The following is a 25,211-nucleotide window of genomic DNA, read 5'->3' as shown; positions in this document are numbered from 1 at the left end:
TTTTCTAATAGTAGGCTGCGAAATGTCCTCCTTGTGCTGCAGCTGTGCCAAATCCTGGGCAAGAAGCTTGCGGTCTTCCAAAAGTTCATTAAGGCGGCATCTTGCCTCCTCCATGCTCACCAAGACTTCTACCTCATTGGTCAACCAACCCTGAGGACAAAGCAGTGTGAAAAAAAGAAAAACCAGGTTTTTGGAAATGCCAATGAACATATGCCAAACCCTCAACCTTGACCTTAAAACACTAAACTGGCACAAACTACAATATTTGTGTCTCATACGAACAGCATAGCGGTACTTGGGTCCACATACAGTACAAACAAGATTAAATCGTTTATGTAAGGACTCCTGCATTTATTTTTTTCCAAGGTACACAATGTTGATCAAAAAATTCCAGTTAATAGAAGATGTAGACCTTGATCCGTGCAGCCATTCCATCCTTGCCCCTCTGCTGCTGGTCCTTACGCTTCTCCCCAGCTTCCTTCTGCCGCTGCAGTGCATCTCTCAACCGGCGATTTGCAGCAGCTGCCTATACAACGACACAAGGGGTAACAGACATGCCATTCAACCAAGGAAAGGGAATTTTTGGCTTTGTAAAAAAATCCTGCAGCCCTTTGGCCGCTGAAAGACCAAACCTCACCTCTTCAGTTTTGCGTCGAAGAACAGCCGCCTGTTTTTCATAACCCCTCTCCAGCTTCAGCACCTCAAATTGACGTTTTCTCTCCTAAAGAAGGCGCACAGTGGACATTGGTTTAACCCTTTGAACCCCGGCAGCCATTATTCAAACCTCCATTTACCCGAGCGGCCGGATTTTTTTCTCCAGGGAGCCCAGGGTGGGGGAGCAGAAAGTCCAAGGAGCTCAGGGCTCAAAGGGTTGCAAAAAAAAAAAAAAAAGGTAAATAAAAATAAAAATGACAATAATATGAACAAGAAGCAAGTTTTCCCTCAGCCCACCATTTCTAAATCACCAAACTATGCACCAACCAACCATTTCCATGTGGTCCAAAAAATAGAGGCCTACTCTACAATTGTTTGGATCTCTCCCTTCGGGAAGCCACCGCATGCTATGATGTCATCTGTCTCACAGAAACCTTTCTTTCATGGGCCATCTTGGACGAGCTAATCTCCCTCACATTTTTATCTTGTTATCTCCACCACCGAAGGTGGACGGAAGTTATGTATTCACCCGTCTGTGTGGGCAGGATATCTCAAAACGTTATGACAGATTCAGGCAAAATTTGGTGGACAGGTTGGGTGTCTGCCAAGGACAAATTGATTGGATTTCTGTGAAGATCCAGATCCACTTACTTGAATTTTTAAGTCATTCTTCATCATTGAGATTTGGGGCCAAAAACTATGTACAGCACGATATCTCAATAAGTTGTGGATGATTTGGGTAGGTAACAACAACAAGCCGATTAGATTTTGCTTCAGGTCCGGATCCAGATTTGGCTTATCAGTGGGATACAAAACGTAAACTGTTCGCCGTGGCGGAGGCATGCACTCTACCGAGTACAGTTCCAGTTACCTCCACCACCGAAGGTGAAGGACGTTATGTTTTCACCCCCTTTCCGTCTGTGTGTTTGTTTACAGGATATCTCAAAAAGTTGTGGGTGAAATGAAGATCCGATTCGATTTGAGTGAAGATCCGAATCCGGATAAGAGAATTTATTCAATTTTTTTAAGGGATTCTTCACCATCGAGAGAAAGGGCCAAAAACGATAGAGTACTGTATAGCGTGATATTTCAAAAATGTATTGGGCCCGATATGTTCTCGTGGATCAGGCATTACGTGGCGGAGGTATGCGCTCTACCGAGTACCCTTCCAGTTTATCTTTGTACTATTGACAGACTCAATGGTTGTGCTGGTGGTAATGCTGTAGTCTACATCCGGAGCTCCTCTTTCCTTATGCCCTGCCGCAACATGTCCCTCATCAACAAACCAAGCAATGTTGAATATGGAGAAAATGTAAATGTTTACAAGTGGTACAAAAGCCTCCAAATGCGGTGGACATTTCGGGTATGAGGTTCTCTCAACTTAAATGCCTTCCCCCAATTTGTTACGACTTCAAATGCCACCATTCCATTTTGCTTGGTGGTGTCAAGTCTCAATCCCTCAAGTGAAAGTCTTAATTCCTCATATTAATTGTCCATGGTATTGCAACCGAGACCTTGAGCATCGTCATCACACGATCTATTCAATTTCCAACCCATGTAAATTAAGATGATGCATGAAGACCATTCAAGCCACTCCAGTAATACGAAGATCACATCACCAGGACGGCCTCTAAACAGGAATTTTCTTCAAGGCCAAATCTTCCTTAATTTATAAACCACAGAAAAGGCCTTCATCCTAATATGCGCCATGGAATAATGCTCTCCAATAGACTGGTACTGCTACTTCACATTTGCCAACCACCCCCTCTCACAAACCCCTTTGAGGACATAGAATGTGAGCGTCATTGATATCCATGACAAGAGGCAGAGTCTCAGGAAATGCTCCTTGTACACTGTAGCCTCGTTGGTAGGCTTGCAGTCTTATATTGGCTCTATTCCAGTCTTGCTCCTCCTGCCATCACCATCCCTTTTGCCCAACCACTGCCCCTCGAGATCATACATATCCGAGCGGAAATTTTCAACGTATTACACTCTCAAAGTTCAAAACCTAAACTTGAAGTTCATGTCCATTCATTCATGCCCCTCGACTCTTGCATGTGAAACAGTCTTCTGAAATCAGTTTCCTGTACTTTCTGTCAGGACTTTGTCTGCAGCCCACTTTGTCTCTCCCATTTCTACATTTGCTGAGATAACCCCTTTTTCACCAGAAACTCCTCCTTGAGCGGTGGTTTACCTGTTTCCAATTTCCTACACTGTGGCTCTTGATTCTTTGGCCCATTGGGCTAATTACATGAGCTTTGATACCTATAAAATACAATATATATATATATATATATATATATATATATATATATATATATATATATATATATATATAAATTTGTTAGCTGGTGTTGCTCAAAAATAATCTCCAATATTATTTTATACTCAGTAAAATATTCACAATCCAAACAAGATCAATATCTACATCGCCAACCAAACTCCCAGCCTATGCTTTTGAAAGTCTCAGTGCACAAGCTGACCTTTGCTTTGAGCTGTAGAACCTCTCGATCCTTCTGTGCACGCCACTGACGGAACTTGTCCGAGTCTTCTTTGATATGCTTGAGTAGCTGTACGCGTTGGCTTTTCATTACCTGAAGATGGAGAAACATGAACCACTATCTTGGCTGAGATAATCAATTTCTCCAACTACAGTGCAACCCATTACCTGTATCTCATCATTGAGCTTGGAGACAGTTTTGTCAGAATTCTGCTTGTGCTTGAGGAGCCGAGTTTGCTCAACAATTTTCTTCTTCAGCATGCCCATTTCACTTTCCAGGTCCTGGAGCCTTTTCCGCCGCTGCTCGCTGATCCTAGAATGAAAATGGCAGTGACACAGTATGAAGAAAAAGAAAAAAAAAAAGTCGCCCATTCCAAAATAACTTCAGATTAACATGGCACTGTTCACATCAATGTTGCCATTCCTGAAACTACACACACATTGAAGATATTTAATCCAATATGGATAAGGATCAGGGTGCATGAACGATTCATACTTACTTGGCATGGCTGGAATCTTTCTTGGCAGCTTGTACAGCTGCATACAACTCCTCTTTCTCACGCTCAAGGTTTTGAACTTTTTGTTCCAGTTCCAACAGATTATCCTCATGAGAGAAGAGGTGTGAGCCCATTATTAATTTTTTTTTTTTTTTTTAAAGGTACACAATATATATATTTAAACTTTAATGCCCAATAATCCGAAGGACAATAAAATAAAAAAAATACACCACACTGTGCATTTTCATTTACCTGGTAACTGCCATTAAATGAGAGCATGGTATTGTCAACCAACATGACACGGCGAGCCAGCTCTTGCTTCATGGCCAATGTTTGGTTTAACTGCAGCAGCTCTTCAGACAACTCTGCCTGTCGTTCGGCATGTTGCACTGAGAAAGAGTCAGAGTCGTCACCTGAACCCTACAGCAGAAATGAGAAAAATAAAACTTGAGAATTCCCGTAAAGCAGAATTAATAATCACCCGCACAAATGAAAAAGTAAATAATTTTTTTGTAAAATTAATTTTTAGAAAACCTCAGAACTCTCATTTGCTGGCCTGTTGATATCCTGCATCAGGTCATCATAATCCTAAGGGGAAGAGAAGAAGAGAAGGGGAGGAAAAAGAACAGGAAAAAAAAAATAATAATAATGATAAAAAAAAAAGAGACAAGAGGGAAGAGAAGAAGAAGAGTACTTTGAAAATAAAATCATAATGAAAACAGATGATGGTTACAGATGGCGATTTAAGAATTCACTCAATACATTAGGTGGGGAGTAAATGTGACAAAGATGTGCAGATAAAGAACACTTGTTCCTCCAGAATACCTCCAGCTCAGAAATCTTGCTTTGAAGGTTCTGCAAAAGCTCAAACGGTTTTCTCAGCTCAACTTCTCCATTTGCAACAACATCCAATGACTGTGCGAATGCACTGATGTCCACACTACACCTGCAAAAAACAGCACAGGCAGGTACCTAACTCACAGCCCCAACACCTCAGCAGAGCAAAACCAAGCTGTCCGTTTGGATCGATAGCGATGTCATGACAGCATTTGAGAATGCAACCGTGCAGTTCCAGAAGGGCGCCATCGAGACAAACTGCAAACGATGTCTAAATTACTGGGAATGTATTCAGAAACTTGTGGATCGGAACAAAACAATCTGTTCACATCCATTATGACGTAGGAGGCAAGCAATAAATTAATTCATAAATTTGAAAAAGTTTAAGCCACTTCATTTTATTTGGTGCCAATTACTCCACCACTACTACTCATTGAAGCCTGGTGTTGGCTTGACGGTTAAGGTGGCTGGCTTAAAGATCTTATGGTCATGAGTTAAAGCTGTCAGACCTTGAGGGGGAAACTGGGATAAAGATTAATGGATCATTTCCTCTTACAGATGCTGGTCAAGAGATGTGACATGCAGCGCAAAACTTCCTGAAATGTATGGGAATCCAATATCAGTACGTACTGAAATGCATTGTTGCTACAATGGAAAGAGCTAAACCCGATACCACCCTCTGGCTACACCCCCCCAACAAGTGCTCCCACCCCAAAAACTTGTCACACAGCAGTCGCCAAAAAACGCCACGGCTCTGGACAAAAGCACCACATGCGAGAGCCTCTTGGCAAAACATAGTTAAAGCAGTTATTTCATCGTTATATCGTTTCGTTTTACTATCTAAAGTCCGTGTTGATAGATCTGCGATGCGATTGGACAGTGAGAAAACCCCAAATATAATTTTTCATCATTCCACTTTCCTTTCTGCGGACCGTCTGCCGCATATTTTCCTCACACGCAAAAGCATTGCCCACGCAGCCAGCCGAAACCGCTTCAAACCGCTTCACGAGTGCTCGTAACAAGAGTTTGCGCCAAAATCGGACGCTCGCGAGCAGATCCTCTTCACGAGCAGCCCGAGGGCCGTTTCGGCCACGGTTCGTGAGCGCCGATCGAAGAATATCGCGCCAAAAATCCAGCACGAATGTGGCTTCACCCATGGATGACGGGGTGGGGGGGAGGTAAAGCCAGGCGTGGGGGAATTCAGAGATGTATAAAAAGACTGCCTGTAAAAGCCTATCGGGGAGAGAAGGGTTTTGGGGACAAGGGCTGAGAGATTCTGCACTTTGCGGCTTGAAAGGATTTAGAGACTTTGTTCGGGGCTCAATCGACTATTATTCGCACAACGTGAGGCGCTTCTCGTCCTTCCTCCTCTCCTCTCCTCTCCTCATCCTTCCCTTTGTTTTTTTTTCGCTAACATCTAAAGGATGGGTGAGAGATACAAGTGGGAGATCATCTGAGTCCTGAGGATCTTTCAGAAGAACGTTTCAAGTCTCGTGGCTGGAGATGGGGGCCAGTGGTGTCGTCATTCCTAAAGGCGGTCAAACCTTGACAATTTAGCCAGCAATGGCAACGTATAAAAATGTATGTAAAAGGTTGGCATACGCTGAAATTTTGATGTTTTAAAAAAAGTTTTGGTCGTATTCATAACGTGTTGGTCATATGCATAACATATTAGTAACGGGCGCAGAACGTTTCGTTGTCTTATAGATAACTTATACCAACGAATGCTGAGTCTGTTGTCGGTGTTCACAACCTATGCCCAACGATAGTCTAACTTAGGCATAGCGCGCTGCACGTATCGCCGACAATCTCGTGGCGTAGCCTGTTAAAAACCTGCCGCACGCCGATTTAAATCATAACCACCTGAGAATTGGAAGTGTCAACCACGCAGTCACACCTTGACGACTTAGCCAGCGTATGCCGACTTATGAAAAATGTGTCTAAAACGCTGCACACGTCGAATACGGGATGAGTAAGTTGTGTATACGTTAAGAGCACGCTGAAAAACGATGAAGTACGCTGTCATATTCCGTGGTACGTCTCGTGCGTCGTGAAATTTAAAGCATGCTGAAAATTTTACGACGTACTCGACGTATGGCTCACACGTTCCGCTACGCTGGGAATAAGTTGTAGGCACGATATGCGATCGTTGACACACGTCGACACAAGTTCCTTGTAAGTTACTCATAAGTCGAAACACGTCGAGGTAATGTTTAGCATACCCGAAACTTATTTTCTCCGTCAAGGCACATTTTCTTTTTTTCTCCTTGGCTCCGTGAAGGTACGTGACGAAATATCTGAAGTTGTTGTTTTTTTTATTAGTTTTTTTTTTGTCAATCACAAATTTTAAAATATATTCGGACATTCGCTTTTCAGTTTCGACGTCGACGTGACAATATCCTCAAACAGAAAATATTCACAGAGGAGGAACTAAGAATAAGACATGAGCAAACTGAAGAGGCAATCGGACGTGACGTAACGGTACGTGACGAAATATCGGAAGTTATTGTTGTTTTTTTTTTAAACGCTGCCAATACGCCATTATATGGTAGCTGTAAATTAGAAACACGTTCAGTAAGTTATGTGGTCGTCCAGAAGACGTCAATCAAATACGTCTACATACGTCAATATGCGTTGGAGGTACGTTACACGTAGGTTCAAAGCACGTTACTCATAGGTTAGAAATAAGTTTTGGGTTCGCTAAGCATTACCTCGACGCGTTTCGACTAATGAGTAACTTACAAGTAATGTGCCTCGACGTGTGTCAACGATCGCATAACGTGCCTCAACGTGTGTGCAACGATCGTGTAACGTGCCTACAACACGTTACTCATAGGTTAGAAATAAGTTTCGGGTACGCTAATCATTACCTCGACGTGTTTCGACTTATGAGTAACTTACAAGTAACGTGTGTCGACGTGTGTCAACGATCGCATAACGTGCCTACAACTTATGGCCAGCGTAGCGGAACGTGTGAGTCATACGTCGTAAAATTTCAAGCATGCTAAAATTTGAGGACAACCGCAAAGAACAACAATGAAAGCCAGCGTACTACGACGTATGGCAGTGTTTTTCAGCGTGCTCTAATGTTATCAAAACTTACCCATAACGTATTCGACGTGTGCCAGCGTTTTAGACAAATTTTTCATAAGTCGGCATACGCAGGGTAAATCGTCATGGTGTGACAGCGCCTTAACAGATGAAATGGTCTTGGTGGGAGCCAGATTGTCTACGCTCTACGGCCTCTTTAGTTCGAGCCACATCAAGCAGTGGACAGTCTGTTGGTCGATGTTTTGCGTATGCAGCAGTTGATAAATGTACTGACGCATGGGGATACCAACATGATTTTTTTTTTGTTTAATTACTTAATTATCTTATTTTCTGCCAATGTTTACCCCAAACTCATTGAAGTCTGGTGTATATGGAGACAATGTTTTTTTACTTCTCATCTCTCCCTCAAGATGAGAATACCTGTTCCCTGGTTTCTCAATTTCTTCTCATCTCTCTCCCTCTCTCGAAAACTTCTCTCAACTCTCCAATCTCCTTTGAAAGCTCCACAATTACACCATGTGATAAAATAAACCTACTAGGTATTACTCCAACTTCAAATTTATCCTGGAATCCACCCATTATGCAAATAGCTAAGTCTGCCTCGAAGAAATTAGGAGTCCTGTTCAGATGTCGAAGATTCTTCTCCACTGAATAGTTGCTCCAACTATACAACGGATTGATTTGTCCTTGTATGAAGTGCTGATCTTACATCTGGGGAAGTTTCAGCTCCACATACTTACTGGTCAGAATTGAATCCAGTTATGCGACTTGTCAACTCTACCAATGTGACCTCAAAACTCGACCCGCTCAAATTCTGCCGCATAGTAGGCTCTCTTTCTCTTTTGTACAGATATTACTTCGGTTTCTGCTCGCAAGAACTTGCTGCTTGTGTACCTCCACCATTAGCGAGACCAAGGAAGACTCGACAAGCCACTCCATCACATGATTATTGTTTGGCCATTGGCAACTTAAGGGTGGGCTGTTACGATATTTGTTTCTTCCCACCCACTGCCAAACTCTGGAACTCTTTACCTTCTCACGTCTTCCCAAAAAGCAGATCTTTTTTACTTCCTCAATAACTGTTTGACTATTCTCTCTTTCCTTGCTTTCCTATCAAGGCAGTTATTTTATTTAAGGCCTGGCCTCGATGAAGACTATTTATTCCATGAGTGGAGCCTTCAACATAACAAAACCAGAACGGGCACTCAGTAGAGCGCATACCTTCGCCAACCTACATTTTGCCACCCCCCCCAGAAACCGTTGATTGTGAGGGTATTTAATCCCATACGTGTTATGATGGCTTAAAAACATTAAATTTCCTGTTGTTTGACACCGATTCATGTACATTGTACAATTTCTGTATGAACTCCCTAACCTTTTTGGGTGTCGGTGTCAAGTCAATCTGATGACAACTGGTCACATTATAAGAAATCAAATATTACACATCACAGGATAGGGAATTTAATTCTAAACATTTTGAATCTACCTACGTGCAAATTGTATAAGAATTGACCGCGTTATGATAATAAAGGTCATTGACCCCCTGACCTTTGACCCAAACCGCTAACAAAGGTAATGACGTCATTGTGTCATATCGTATATCACAAGATTGGGCATTGAATTCACAACATTTTGGCATTGGTTGCATGCAAATTGGATAAAAAAAAAAAAAAAATTGACCGCACTATGGCAAAATGACGATTTTGACGTTTTCATGACCTCGACCTTGACCTTTGTACTCTTAATTTTGTAATTGGTATTAGAGTGTGGGGAACAGAACAGTCAACATTTTGGTGTTGGTTTCATGCAAATCGGATAAGAATTGACCGTGTTATGACTAAAACCGCACATTTTGCAATGTCGTGACCCCCCTGACCTTTGACTCCCAACCGCTAATAAGGATTATTACGTCATTGTGTCATGTCACATATCACAAGATGGGGCATTGAATTCTGAACATTTTGCCATTAGTTGCATGCAAATTGGATACAAATTGACTGCACTATGGTAAAAAGACGATTTTGACCTTTTCATGACCTTGACCTTTGACCCGATCGCTCCCAAAATCTAATCAAATGGTCCCCGGATAATAACCAATCATCCCACCAAATTTGCTGCGATTCAGTTCAATACTTTTGGAGTTATGAGAATAACAAACAAACAAACAAACACACATATTCACAAATAAATACACAGCGATCAAAACATAACCTTCGCAACAAAGTTTGCGAAGATAATAAAAATGTTTGTTTTAATTTTTTATAAATGGTGGTGTGCCCGTTGATGCAACGAGCTGCATATGCCACATAACTTTCATTATAGCTATTTGTAGCTTCATTGAATAGAGTAGAGCATGTATGTCTCTGGAATGGGCCACGAAAATTACTTAAAAAAAATTAAAAAAAAAATAATAATAATAATACATTTTTTATGAATAGTTATTTGCAGTCTTTTCCAAAGTTTCCCACTTCTCTCTACTGTAGCCATCTAACAACACTACTTTACCATTGCAATCAACACATAAGGGCTTGTCCAAGACTCTAGCAACTTTATCTAAGCACTTATTAAGAGCATCATCAGAACCGTTTTCTCCAGTAAAGTCTTTAACCTTCTTGTAGACATACATGTGGTCATTCTGTATGCGATATGAATATTGTTGTCTATTATCCTGATCCTCATGCTGGTTGTGCCTGAGGTCTGGGATTTGGTCTGTCAAGGCTGTTAATTCTTGGTGAAACTGCACGAGCCGCAGCAACGGATGTTGAAACGACAGCTTCGTTTTTCATCTTCAACTTTAGCAGACAAGTTCTGAAATTGCAGCCGTAGCCGTTCTAAATCTTCGGCATTGGCCATGAGGAAATGTGGACATGATGTCTGTTCTATGAGAAACCAGATGAAAGAACATACAATATTGATAGATGCGTAGATTACAGCAAAGGCACAACATAATGAAATGTTGCAGCGATAGTCTCTCTTGGTTGTAACGGAGTCGCACACGTTGGATGGAAAACAAAACCCGTGACGGGCGTAGAGCGACTAACCGCCCGTCTCACCATTCAAGGAATATTCAAAGAAATAAAGCCAATTAAAAAACAACAACCCCCCCCCAGCTCTCTTTAAATTGGACGGAACAATGAAGTACGATACCTCATTCAAAAAGTTTATCCAGAAATTCCAACGGTCCAGGCTTGTTGCACGAACCACAACGGCTCCGGCGGGAAAAACCTCTGCTCCATGCAGTGCACAAACAGCTCATCTCCAACTCTCCCTCTCTCTCCCTCTCATAAACACTTCTTAGAAGTAGTTTCCTCTGGAAGATGAATGTCTGGCCTTGCTTGCAATGCCAATATGATGAATCGGAGGCAGATTTTCAGAAAATAAATAGTTTATTCTGCAGATATTCATTCAAGCCTTGAGTAGCTGTACCACTACAACACACGCAGGCATACTCATCTCACAAGTAGTTCCACCGATGCATTACGTCATCGTACAAATACCAACGTGATAAAATGGTCACAACATGAGCCTCTGCCCATAAACCCCAAACGAGCCAGGGCTGCGGACTCAGGCACCAAACAACCACTCTCCCTTGCCAGAAAACAAACAGTCACACATCAGAGCACCAGCTGCCTGCCCCAAATACACGAGCCCTCCAGGGTCCTGCCCCCCCCCCAAATATGTCAGGGGCCAGGAACTCTTCCATACCCACCATGTGGCAGGACCGTGGGCCCCAAACTAGCCACGCACCAGTCCCCGTCCCTGCCACAAGGTAGAGCACTGGTCCCCCAGCACCCCCCCCAAAACAAACAAACTCTATCATGCACCATGCTCTCAAACCCATCATGCTCCAGGGCTGTGGTCCAGGTGGCATTGACCCCACCAGACACCAGGGTCCCAGCCCACAATCCCGCTGTGTGTCAGGGCGCTTTCTCGCAAACAAGCGATGCGCAAAGGCTTCAGCCCATCCCCAAACCCACTACGAGGCAGGGCCTCAGCCTCCAACCTCATCACGCACCAAGACCCTGGCCCTGAGCAACAGAAACGCCATGTGCAAGGGTCCCGTCAACTAAACATACTGCATGCCAGCAAGTCAGGGCCCAAACCCCAATCCCACTGCACTGTTTTCACCTGATACTGTCCACATCAAACAATGATCACATTTATTAAAATCTCTTCCTGCAATGTTGTTTTTGCTGCTCAGCCTGAGCAATAAGTTACCCAGTCACAGTGCCTTCATTTATAGGCTCTCCACCCAAAACTTTGCTGCATACAACACCGGTGTGCAGCGATATTCTAGTAGAACAAGAGCGAGAATTGCTTTATATTCCATGTCCCTTACTGATCCCAATGAATGTTCGGAAGATAGTACGATTTTATGAGGGTAGAGTCAGGCCATTTGTATAACATGTGATATTTTCTAAGTCTGAAAAGGGCACAACTGTGAGAAATTGACGAAACACCCTGAAACTCAAACTTATTCTGTAACTTAGCATAATAATGCCATGTACCAAGTTTCAGTTGAGTATGTTAAAGGGTATGGGGAAAAAAAAAATATTCTGAAAAACAAGAAGTAGGATGGATGGATGGACAGACAAAGAGCAAACCTATAATCCCCTCCGGTGAAACCAGTAGGCGACCAATAATAAGAGGTGTTGATATAGTAGATCATTGTGGGTGGAGGGGTGGGTGGAGGGGAAGATGAGGATACCACACATTTGTTGGGGTGTGTAGGGAGTAAAAGGCATTGATAAAAGAGATTTCTGCTCAACTTGGCAACGAATGGTAAATGTTGCCATGATGGTTTGAACAAAAGGGCATAGGAGGAGATTAGCCAATTCTAGAGGCACAAAGCAAATGCTGTAGCATCAATACAAATGTTCAGAAACTCAAAGATAGTTCATCTTAATGAGTCAACAGTGCTTGGCAAAGCAAACTTTAAAAAAAAAGAAGAAAATCATAATAAAAACAAAACAAAAAACAAAAAAACAGGATTTATGTGCAAGTATGCAGGAAGATAGATGACATACCCTTCATGCTGTTTAACATCCTGGATCGATTTTTGAACCTTCTCTTTCTGCATCTCCAACTAAAAAGGGACATTACAAAGCAAATGTTTTTTTGTTAATTTTGTATTTAAATCAAACACCAAACTAAGACAATGTTATTATGGAATGGTAAAGGCTGTTGTGGGTGAAGAATCTCATTTAAGGATTACCAATCAGTATTCCACCACAATGTAGAGGTGTGAGGCGAGACAACCACCTGCCATGCCTCATATTTTAAAAAAAATTATAGACGTACCAACACAACTCTCTGGCTCAGTTGAGAAGTTTGGCGTACCAGGCGATCAACATTCTTTCGTAAGTCTGCATTGCGCTCAGCGAGTTGTTGCTCTCGCTCTGTATTTTCATGGCTACATTTCCACACAAGGTAACAATGCCAGCACCAAATGAATGTGTTAACACGATGGGTAATTAATGAAGATGACCAACAACATCAAAACAAAAAAGTGCCACTTAAAAAAAAAAAACCTAAATAAAGTGCCAGAAGCATTATTATCAGAGCACATTTTATATCCCAGATGCCCTTCCCCTGCCAAATTCACCAACATTTGCACTGGAACAGTCTTTCTGGCCTGACAAATGATACACTGTCAAAGTGGTCCACATAAATGCCCAAGAAACTACAGTAACTCTGAAAATTTGAGAGAAGTTTGATGTGCAACCAAAGTTGTCGACACAAGTCATTGTTCATGAAGATGAGCTTCAAAGCCTTTTCCTTTGCCATAACAGGAACTGACAATCACACCTTGACAGGCACTGCAGATCCATCATTGCACCACAGACAGGTTCACCCAGGAGTGTAGCATATTGCGTCAAGATCAAATGTGCATCTGTTGGTGCCGACTCATGTAGAAGTAAAACATCTGAACATTCCCCAGCTACATCTGCTGCATGGAGAAAACCTTGCGTCTGCCTCATGGTTGAGTTCGAGATGAGGTCCAACACGAATGGCAACATCTTCATTAGGAGGGGGTTTGCATGGAAAAAAAAGCAGGACAATGGCTCCCATGCACAGAGAACACACTTGGCCTCTTCATTCCTTTGGAGCTTCTCCACATTTCAAAAGAGATATTCCATCTGATCTGCCTAGTTTTCACCACTTGCAAATCGTTTCTTCGACTGCTGTGGTGAACTGACCATAAACTCGAACAACCTGAGAACCACGAACAGATAGTTTTTTTTTTTATGGACAGTTCTCGCTACCTGTGTCACAAAATGTATGCTTTTAGAATCATTAGACTCTGCCATGTTGATTAAAGATTATTTGGGTAAGATTGGCAAATGTTCTTCACCCTGGCAACTTGTTTGTTTTGAGTTTCTGGATGATAATCAATAATCAATAATCACAATCAATAATCTACAGGTAGTGGACAAAAATAAAAATAAATATGGAAACACTGGGTAAATGAGGGACACCAAGTATATTGAAAACAAAGGTTTCCACACATGTGTGGCTCATGTGTTAATTAAGCAAATAACATCCAAGCATGCTTAGGGTCGTGTATAAAAATTTCTGCAGACCTGGTTGCCTACAATTATGGCGAGCATGGCTGCAAGAGGAAAAACCTCAGTGATGAGTTTTTCCCTCCAATTTTTAGCAGCTTGGTAGCCTTGTTGTGTTTGTTCTCCACACTTTATTTTCCCTCTATCTTGTCCATTTGTTTACCTTGTTAGTCCTGTGTTTTTGTTAGTCTCTCTTCCTGCTTTTCTCCGGCCTTCCTCCTGTCTGGTCCGCCACGCCCACCTCAAACTTCCTTGATACCTACCACCTCTCTTCCTCCCCTTTCATCCCTCTTTCCTAGTGCTGGCCGCTCCCACACCAGGACACCGGCATGGCAAGCAGACACCACAACTGCATCCGGTTCAAGTTTGAGAAGGAGGGACCCATTCCACCAAGTGAGGTATTGGGGTGGATGGTATTGTTGGGCATGCTGGAGTTCAAGGTTGAGGATTTTTATTTCATCTCCTTGGCCCATGGATTTGTGCAGTATTGGTTGTCCAGACATGTTGAAGTGAAGACTCCACCACGGTATATCTGAAATGGTCTAGATATATGGACCAGAACTCTGCAATATCGGGTTAAGTTTCGGGTCAAGGAGGATGGCACAGTGACCCATATCCCTAATGGGATAATCATTGGGATGGACTGTGGGCAAGTGTTTTATGCAGGACAGCCAAAAAATATGCTGCAGATGCAGACAGCTGGGCCACCTAATCTCTGGGTATAAAGAACAATTTTGCTCAGAGTGTGGCCAGCTGGGACATGCAAGGGAACACTCCACCTCTCAGGTGCGGTGCAACCTTTGTGGTTCACTGGAGCACATATTCCGCTTCTGCCCGCACAGCTACACCAACAGGATGTGTGCGTCTGCAGGTGGAGGTGGGGGCATTGCCCTGGATATGGGTGCAGTGTCTCCATCGCCTGATGTGTTGTCCCCTCTCCCCACAGCCAAGGTGGAACAGTATGTTGGAGCAGGGCATGGGAGAGGAAGGAGGAGAATGGGGAGGAAGCCACAGTCCCCTCGTCCCCCAGCAGCGCAGGACTTTGATGTGGTTGGGTCATGTGCCGGGCACACTGAGGGAAAGGTGGTTGCTCTGGTGATGGGGTCCAAGGGAACAACCTCCATTCAAGAGACACCATCGCTGGGGGTTGAAAGCGATAGCTTGTCCTCCGAAGACGTGGGGATCGACACAGGAGAATGGACCCTGAAAAAGCACAGGAGTGGGGGGGGGGGGCAAAAGTGCCTCTTCTGGACAGGGCTCCAAGGGAATTTATCTTTGCGAATTGTCGTGAATAAACGTGTGGGGCGTAGAGCTCCCCCCCCCTCCCAGACATCAGACGGTCCATCCGGGGACAGGCAGGAGGACACAATGTGGCAGACCGTGGGGAGGGTTCCTCAAGTCATCACTCCCCAGTTCCTTCCCGCTCTCAAAGACAGTGCCCCCCCCCCCATGCCCTTTAGATGCAACACAGGCAATGGGGATTGAAAGGGTGGGATAATTGTTTTTGCTTTTTGATTTCTTCTCTTGTTCTGTTATTTCTTCTTCGATTTCTTGTTTGGTTTCTCCACCTTCCTCTTTTGACTTCTTTGCTCGTTCTGTTGTTCGATTTCTTGTTGGATTTTCAAGTTCTGATTTGTTGTTCGTTTTATTGTTGAGATTATTTTTTTAACATTTTTTTCAATAAAAATAAAAGGTTGAGGTCATGAAAAAAAAAATTAGAAAAACATCGTTTGGATATGGCTGCCGAGGAAATATCCCAATGGAGTCGCACTGGTGTGGACACTCATATTCCCTCACATTGTCTATCAAGTGTAGGTTCATTCCCATCCATGGTTCACTCCAGCTTGTGCATCAGCAAGTGCTCAGGTCTCTGGAGTCCAAATGTCTGTTCCAATAGTAACCTCTATAAATGAGTTGTTGAGGATGCCAAGCAGCAATATCAAGATTCTGGAGGCAATTCTATTGTCACCCAGCAACTTGCCAACAATATCCTCAACCACAATACATATTCTATACCTCCTCTCTTTCAAGGACATGAAGTTGTTACTTCACCTCTGGATAAGACTCACCTCTGCTTCCAATTCTACCCTCCATGATCAGGGACACCCTCTTCCTCATTTTCCATCTTGTACACTCTGATATTCCTGTTCTATTTATCACTTCTAAGAAGGTTGACAGAATTATTCGTACTCTGGTGCCTCAAATGCAACTGGTCCTGATGGAATCCCTGCGATCGTATTGAAGATGTGTTGTCCTGAACCGTCACAGATTCTTGCCAATCCAAACTTGTGTTTGTTCGATTTGGTGTTTCCTTCATCCAGGAAAGTGGCTTCTTTTGATGCTTTTCAAAGGTGCTGGCAAGCATTCTGAACCAAATAACTATCACCCCCATCGGCCTGCTTCCTGTAATAAGCAAGGTATCCAAATGCTTAATCAAACAACAACCTCAGCCATCTGGAGGACAATGAACTTCTTGCTCTACTGGCAATTTGCCATCATAAATTACTGATCATTTCAATAGGGTATTGCATCTCAAGGGTGAAGGTCGATTAGTTGCTTTGGATATCTCAAAGAACTTTGACAATGTGTGGTACAAGGGTCAACTGGTGGGAACATGTCAGATGATTGTCTGGGAATGGAATTTTCGTCCAATTTGTACATGATCAGCAAACCTGGCATGTACTTTAGTATCCCCATAGTATGTACCAAATTATGCCCAATATTAGCTAAACGTCCTGATAGCCCAAGAATTGTGACAAAGTAGGCGATCGCGAGTTTAACACTGAGATTCAAGTGCAGCAAGACTGTTGAATGCAAATGGCAATCCAAGTTTACAAATGCAAAAAAGTATCCATCACTTCCAGAAAAAGATAATGGATCCAGTTTCTGCAATTACATTTGAATAATTTTTTTTTGTCAAAAAAACAAAACAACGAATGTCGGATTCCTTGCACTGCCAAATCAACGTAGCCTTTATTAAGCAAGTAACCACAATGTGTAAGATGCAATGAAAAAAACAACACGATGTACCTGAGCTGCTCTGGTGCCCTTCCACCTGTCGCTTGCAGAAGTTGTACCCTTAGCTGCTGTACCTGCATGTGGTAACATTTATAAAAGCAAGTTTAAAAAAAAACATTAAATAAAATGGGGGATGGCAAGGTTTTCCACATTCCATTTTAAGTTTCCAGAAAGGAATCCACTGTAACGAAGCCAAATTTCTCATTTCACTCTATGTACACAAGACAAGAAGCCCTCACCTGCCGTTTCAGGGCCAGCAGCTCTGCAGCCTGAGGATCCTGGTTCACAATTGGTTTATTTTTTATCTTGCGTGCACGGTCTGCATAGCGAAGAGAATTTGCAGTTTCCTCAAGGTTGGCATCAGCTGGACTGATACATGCCACCATCAGCGTGTGACTGTTGCCACCAAGAGAATCTGTGGGCGAAGTGCAGTCGGTGAGAAAATTGAGTTCAGATAATGACGGTCTGCATTGTGCGGGTCAAAGAGGGCATCACACCTTGCAACATGCGCGTGAGCTTTGAGTCACGGTATGGAATGTGGTTCTTCTTTCCCGAATCCTCTCCGAGGGCACTGATGACATTTCCCAAGGAAAGAAGGCCACGGTTGATGTTAATTCCCTCTTTGAGACGATCACCCTCAGCTTTGGTCTTCTTTTGACGCTCTGACCCAGCAAGATCTACTAAGTGAAACTTGCCACAACAGTAGCTGTCACTTTCATGCCCAACAAAGAAGGGTTGAAAGCAAGGACAAAGTACAAAAGGTTAAAGACATGTCAGTCATGATAGCACCTTTTACCATTCCTCAGTTAGATGAAAAAAAAAATATGTTCTTGCATGACACTCACCGTTGTGCTCCACGCTTCTGCTCCACGGAGATTGTGAATATTGCATGGGAGCGGGACGACACTGCATTCATAGCTGTTGAACCCACAGATCGAGATGAATTCCCCATCTCTAAGCATCTTACCATGTCCTCAGCAGTGCAAACGGTTTTCTCCGTCAAACCGGCCACCTGGGGAAAGTTATTACAATTTTTTAACAGAATCAAAGAAAAATATTGCCATTGGCACACACCACAGCCACACAACAAACATCCTAGTCAAACAATCCCAAGTCCAGACTTGCCTTTATGCCCTCTTTGGCATCTTCTCTGATGCTCAACACTAGGCGGTCTTTTGAATTGCACAACAAATCAATGATCTCTTCATTGTAAATCTGCAACAAATAAATAATAATAATAAATAAGGAAATTTCAAGTTTGAAAGTTGTGGAGAACAAAAATTTCACACCCACAAAGCAACCTCAATATTTTCAGTTACCTCAAGGTATGAAACTTTGAGCACAAATTCTGTTTCGGATCTTTGAGAGATACCATTGAAGAGATGGTGTATGACACGAGGAATAACTCCAACTTCATTATCATCCTGAGTGGTTGTGTAAGTCCCCCCCATGGTGTATGTTTTTCCAGAGCCTGTCTGACCATACGCCAGGACTGTAGCATTGTAACCTGAAAACAAACAAACAAACAAAAAAAATCATTGCTCATAAAAATGCAACAATAACACATTTTCTTTACAAAAGGAAGAAGGCTCAAGTTAAGAATTTCTGATTTTTTAATTCCCTTTAACCGATTATGCATGCTCCGAAGAACTCTCTATCAGCACTCAAAGTGCAAAGTTCAAAGTTCACTCTCATCAAATTAAACCATCTGCATGTTCAGTCAACACTTTCAGATGTACCATACTCTGTTAGAGCATCAGTGCTGCAAAAGCAGTTTCTTGGCAAGGATTATACTGGGTGGGTTGCCATTGCCTTCACAGCAGTCGTTATGGCAGGAATTTTGGAATTTGGTCACAGTGCCGGCAAAAGCTCCTTACTCTTCAAAAAAGGAGGAATTAATGAGTAGAGGTGGACAATGAAACTGGATTTTGAGAGTTTCACCAGAAGTGGGTTACTGGCAGATGGCATGTGCCCTGTGGAAACGTGGGGGCAGGGAAGAGACAACACGGAAACTAGAGGATGCATTGCCATAAAGGAGGCCGTCGAAGACAGGCCACTCCACTACCCTGTTTGCAGTGCGGGAATAACAGGCCTTCAGTGATTTAGCTTCATCAGAGGAGATTATCAATTTGGTTTCCATGGCATCAATATGTAAATGGTGTGAGGTAGGGGTGCCAGCCCAAAGGGAAGAGCAGTACTCCATAAAGATGCAGTTAAAGGCCTTGTAAGTTGTTTGAAGTATGGACATGCCAAGGAAAGACTCAGCACGATGGAGGATTCCCAGTTGGTGTCTGGCTTTCGAGGCCAACTTGAATATATAGTTTGCGTTGTGGCTGATGGTGAGCCTCAAAAGTCTGAGCAACTTAACTTGAAGATTGTTGTTAAAGGAATAGATGGGAAGGTTCACCAAAAGGTCCTTCTGGAGAGACCGATTGAGAAGGTGAGATTTGTCAAGGTTGAGACATATTCCAAGTATCAGACAAGTTCCTAATTCTCCCCAGGGCTTCAAAACAGCTGTTCCCCTGCTCCTCCCCAATCTTTCTTCATATTACTAGTACGTGCCCATAAAAAAAAATAAAACAACAATAAAAAAATAATAATAATAAATAAATAAAACACACAGGCCGTTTCTTCGCTCTCATGTGCCCGTACGTGCGTGACCCGGAAGTTCGATATTATTCGCAGTTACGATTATTCGCAATTTATTTTTAATACCCAATTATTCAATTAGCGCCAACGTATTTTACCTTTTCACATTGTCGTGGCAAGGAAAAACAAAAAGAGAAGAGAAGAGAGAGAAAAAAAATTTACTTCCTGGTTTGGAGCATACCAGCACTCTGATGTTACCGAAATTTATACACCGTCTAATATGAAAACGATCATAACTTGGGCCATTGTGTTTATCTATAAATGCGCATAAGAAATCGAGAAATTATTAGAATACACGAAGTCATCACTCTCCGGAAGCCCGTACGTTGTAACCCGTAATGGGGAACCGTGGCTGTGCTTCCCTTCCCCATCGGCCACGCACACGCAACAACGTGTCTTCCCATTGGTTTGGTAAATAAATGGCCATAACTTGGGAAGCACTTGTCCGATTAATATCAAACCTTGAAAAGGCACATCCTCAGGTCCCCAGCAATATACCTGGCAAGTTTCAATTAGATCGGACCAGTGGTTATCGAGAAACAGCGGTCACACACACACACACACACACACACACACACACACACACACACACACACACACACACACACACACACACACACACACACACACACACACACACACACACACACACACACACACACACCCCCACACACCCACACACACACACACACACACACACACACACACACCTGGAATTATAGATAGATGAATTCCCATGCACCATCCACAAACTCACCCTTTACTTTTTACCTTCGCCGAAGGAGAGGGTATTGCATTTGGGTCCATTTGTCTGTCTTCTGTACAGAACTTTCGTGTTTTTCTCCACAACCGCTTGTCAGATTGAGACAAAATTTTCACCATTGGTGCGACGACTCGTGCAGAATGTTTTAATAAGTATGACATCAGAGGCCACGTGGTGTGGCAGCCATGTTAGAAAAATGGAAAAAGTTAGGACCTCTATCTCTGAAACAGCACCAAGGAAAAAATTGAAACTTGGGACACAGCAAGTACTCCTAATGGGGAATGGGTGATTATTTTTTGTTATAGGTGACTTTTGATGACGTCATAATTGCATATGTAGAACACTACATCCGATTAGTTTTAAATTTTTTGAGGATCATCTATGGATAAAATGGTCGACAAAACTTTTTCGATGATGTCAGTCACGTGATTTGGCAGCCATATTGGATTTACCCAAAAACATAAAAGCTTCTTCTCCAGAATGGCTGGACAGATTGAGGGGAACTTCACACAAAAATTTCCCCAAGGCATGTGTGTACAAGTTTGTTTAGGAATAATTGATAATCACATAGTTTGGCAGCCATTTTGGATTTAAGAAAATATTAAATAATGTTTTCTCTGGAACCACTCAATCAACTGACATGAAACTTCACAATTATGATCTCGTGTTGATGGAGAATACATGTTTTAAATTTTAACTTGTTCAGACACATGGTCTGGCAACTGGGATAATTCAATTTTTTTATGTAGTTTAAAAAAAAAATATTTGTGAATAAGGCTCACTTGGCTGTGCCTGGATGGATTTGAGGGTAGAGGAGTAGCAGCTGAAATGTGAATCCCATCCAAGTTCCTCCTGATGACTTCATCTTTTCTTTTTCCTTGTTTGGGTTTCTTCTGATTACTCCAATGCAAGACTGTACCTATTTGGTCTTCAATTTGAACTTATTTTAATCCCATTATAAATTCAATTGAATAATTTTAAAAACGTCATGGGTCACGGTCAGGCATCTGATCCAAGCGGGGTTGCATCAAATCGGGACGTCTTGGGACTGGTCATCACTGCCAGTAGTTATAAAGTGGCAGTTCTAATTATGTCTCTTATTAATTACGGAACACACCAGTACACAAAAGCATTCCTGGCGAGGGTCTGCAATCTCTGATTACTCATTTTCTTGTTAGGTTTTATTTTTTATTCCTGCTAACTCTCCTTTTTGTTGCATTGCTGTTTCATCCCTGATTTTCTCCATCTTCTTTCAGCATCATTCTTGTGTGCATACTTGTCCTCTCATTTGACTACATTCTTCCACTTTACCATTCTTAGTCCAAATGACCCTCTATCGCAGTGTTTCTCAACCGGGGTTCCGCGAGAGGTCGCAAGGGGTTCCGCGAGAAACAGTAATAAATAGGCTAATGTATTTTTGAGTAGTTTTTGTTTGATTTAATATTCGTAATTTTACGATACACGTACGGCATATTGTTGGAAACTCCTTGGTTATTATAATAGAGACTTCAACCTCTTATATTATTTACAATTACAACAACCATAGGGAATGTATTTAGCGATGTCTATATGGCGCTAGTGTGAAACCGCCCTCACTGGTTAGTGGACGTCCTGTACGCAGCGGATTCGTGTAATCATTGAGTGACTGACTCAAGTATTGCCAATAAATTTGACAAAAAGGGGGTCATTTTTTCCTAAAACCAGGTATCCGAAAAAAAAATATTATATTTACCATGTGAACTACGATAAAACTATAAAAGAGCTAGATATTAATAATGGTATATAATCATTTTTATGCAGGGGTTCCCTGAGACATGAAAACTATTTCAAGGGTTCCACAAGGGTAAAAAGGTTGAGAAACGCTGCTCTATCGTGTTGGCGTTTCCCTGCTTTCCAGTGTTCCTTCTATTCTGTTTTCTAATATTTCCACCATCCTCAATTTTAAAGACAAAATACATTCAAGGGTGTGAATACTGTTACAAATTTGGAAGCTGACTGTACTCAACATTCAGGTCCTTATAGAACAGTTATATCGGTAAGTGTGCGTTTATAGTTAGGGCCCCCTACCTGTGTCTAACGGGAATTACATGTGTGCACTGCGGAGTCTCGTTTACAACAAACCTCATTTACTTCACACACCGACGCCATGGCCCACGTACGTTCAGCCACGTACATGGGCGGAGATTTCCATCGCCTCAGACCGGGACTCTGCCCAGGAAGGCAGGGGCGTGCCCTTGTCCAATCACACCACAGAAAGCGACTTTCCCACAGCACCCCGGCCAATGGGATTGAGATTGCCACAGAGAGCGACCTTCCCACGACGCCCCGTCCAATGAGGGTGGAGAGCACCTCAGACGGCGATTTGCTCACCCCAGAGGAAAAAGGAATATAAGAAACGCCAGGCTGGGTAGTGAAGGAGGTAAAAGGGTCAAGGTGGTGGAGGTCGTCATGGTGGTGAAAAGGGTCGTGGTGGTCATCATCATCGTGTTGCGGGTTCGAGTCCCACCAAGCTGCATCATCGTCACCTCTGATCTTCTCCTTGGCCTTGGTCGATTGGTGCGTGGCCGGTTGGAGAGCGCGGTACCTGGTGCTTGGAGCGGCATCGTGTTGCGGGTTCGAGTCCCGCCGAGCCGGATCGTCGAAGACCACACGAGGTGGATAGGTCCAAACACAGGCTCTAGTCTCTAGCTCACCTGTCCTCGAGCTGGAGGCCTTCAATAAAGACCCGACAGTTCCGGTGTGTGTGTGTGTGTGTGTGTGTGTGTGTGTGTGTGAGTGTGTGTGTGTGTGTGTGTGTGTGTGTGTGTGTGTATGTGTGTGTGTGTGTGTGTGTGTGTGTGTGTGTGTGTGTGTGTGTGTGTGTGTGTGTGTGTGTGTGTGTGTGTGTGTGTGGGCCCATCTTCAAGTAGATTTTGCTTGTACATTCACTGCATTTCTAATAGTTGGATAACTCTGCTCTGTGTTCCCCTCCCTGCCTATTGTAAATAAATATCACTTTTGTTGAATGTTTCAGCTCGTTTCTGTATTTCCTTCATTGGTTTAGGACGGTGCATGTTGGGAAATTGGGAAGCGGCAAATTGTGCATTTGGACCGACGGGTCTTGGTAACCATCTGCTCGGGTTACGCACAGTTCGAGCACGATAACGGCTCGTTCCGCTCGAGGCCTGCCGAGGGTGTGAATTCCCGGCTAGCTTTGCCACGTGGATACTTAGGTATATTGAAATTGGCAATTAACCCTATTCCACGCGGACGAATTATTGGCGATTCACGGTCCTGTAAGGGACCTGTGCCTTTCGGAGTTCTCCGAGGAGCACGATCTAAATTCCAGGTGTTCGGTGGAGCCAACTCTACTGCTCCACCTAGCGGTCATGCTCGCCACGGACGCCCAGATCCACAACAATACAACGTGAAGTCAAGTATATTTGCCAATTTCAAAAAGGAAGTAATCTTTGGGATTATGCAAGAATGGCATCGTGGATTGGTCCATTTCATGTTCATTCAAATATTTGTGTTATAATGTCAAATTCAGTAGCCATAATTCTGGATAGCAATGGACATTTAATATACGCTAGATTTATTAAGTTTATTCTTCAAAATGGCATACACAGAAAATATGATCACATACAGGTTAACAGTCACTGTTGCGGTCTTCCTTCCTGTTGGTTGTGCCTACCAGGTAATTAGTGATTGCCACTCTACATTGGGTTTGTAGATGTATAGAAGTATTGTCCCAGTATGTAAATAAACATCATAATAATCATACTCAGAATCTGATAAATGCTCATCAGGGAATCCAGTTTCAAATTCCTTTCCTGAACCTGGCAAAGATATCAGATCAGCCATTCTGTACGTGTGGCCTTCAAGCACGAGTGCGGTGTTGCCTGCCAAATTGTTTCTTACTGTAGACCATGGGCTGACCGTCAAAATGCGTTTTTTTACTTCTGTGACCCACCTCTCGCATCGACCTTAAATTTTGCCCAAATGTAGTTACAAAAAAAAAAAAAAAAAAAAAAAACAAACAAACAAAAAACACTGAGAAAGAATTCATAACTTGTCAGAGAAAAAAGTTGCACATTAAGTATTATGCAAATTAGAAAAGAAACAAGTCTGGAGACTGCGATGGTTCACGAGCAATGTACACGGTTCGCCTTTTTTATTTTTTGACTTTCGAGGGGACGCCACGAGCAAACTGGCAGGAATCGGGAAAAACGTAAATGATGAAAGTTGTAGTACTCGAAGAGCACGACTTGCATTCGAAACTGTTGAAAACCCTAGGAGCTCGATGCCCAATTTATTGATTATTTTTGACATTTTCTAAGTTCGTGACCTCGTGACCTTGACCTTGGGACGAAAATGAAAAATCGAGCTCTGTGAGGCTATGCAGGGGCCATTGGGCTAACCAAATACCGAAACCCCTGCCAGATTCGACAAACTCCCTCGGAGAAGATGTAACTTGAAACCGGCTACCCCCTATAAACACGTTTTTTGGGCGTGGCTCTGCTCATGATGGGCGCAGCATGCCCATTCTCAGGAAAACACAACTAGATGATGATATAAACCTCCCATCCAAATTTTATCAGGATCGGATCAAAACCCACGGAGCTATGCTCGGGACAGACAGACAGACAGACAGACACACCCATAACGAATATAGTGGTCACTTACCGACTCGTGAA

General features: G+C 42.9%; 1 protein-coding gene across 5 annotated transcripts in view; it reads right to left on the bottom strand.

The window, feature by feature from the left end:
* Positions 1-25,211, bottom strand: part of LOC147024782 (chromosome-associated kinesin KIF4-like) — a 74,428-nt gene that overhangs the window by 28,927 nt on the left and 20,290 nt on the right. For all 5 annotated transcript variants that reach the window (XR_015059194.1, XR_015059195.1, XM_085885032.1 and 2 more), the window contains 17 exons: positions 18,443-18,630; positions 18,249-18,338; positions 17,969-18,135; positions 17,621-17,835; positions 17,363-17,538; positions 17,136-17,197; positions 12,841-12,952; positions 12,567-12,625; positions 4,477-4,597; positions 4,186-4,239; positions 3,904-4,071; positions 3,655-3,758; positions 3,323-3,467; positions 3,138-3,248; positions 638-721; positions 413-526; positions 1-150 (listed from right to left, as the gene is read on the bottom strand). The exon at positions 1-150 is cut by the window's left edge and continues 6 nt beyond it. Coding sequence is in view for 3 of the 5 variants with exons in the window: in XM_085885032.1 (XP_085741158.1) it covers positions 1-150; positions 413-526; positions 638-721; positions 3,138-3,248; positions 3,323-3,467; positions 3,655-3,758; positions 3,904-4,071; positions 4,186-4,239; positions 4,477-4,597; positions 12,567-12,625; positions 12,841-12,952; positions 17,136-17,197; positions 17,363-17,538; positions 17,621-17,835; positions 17,969-18,135; positions 18,249-18,338; positions 18,443-18,630 (2,120 nt within the window). In the remaining 2 variants the exon portion in view is untranslated. The remainder of the gene's footprint in view (positions 151-412; positions 527-637; positions 722-3,137; positions 3,249-3,322; positions 3,468-3,654; positions 3,759-3,903; positions 4,072-4,185; positions 4,240-4,476; positions 4,598-12,566; positions 12,626-12,840; positions 12,953-17,135; positions 17,198-17,362; positions 17,539-17,620; positions 17,836-17,968; positions 18,136-18,248; positions 18,339-18,442; positions 18,631-25,211) is intronic.

Source organism: Eptatretus burgeri, chromosome 6 (genome assembly GCF_056783735.1).
Source record: "Eptatretus burgeri isolate ZD-2024b chromosome 6, Ebu_testis_v1, whole genome shotgun sequence".
Lineage (NCBI taxonomy): Eukaryota > Metazoa > Chordata > Myxini > Myxiniformes > Myxinidae > Eptatretus > Eptatretus burgeri.
Note: the sequence above shows the minus strand (reverse complement) of the source record. Positions and strands in the feature narration are given on the sequence as shown.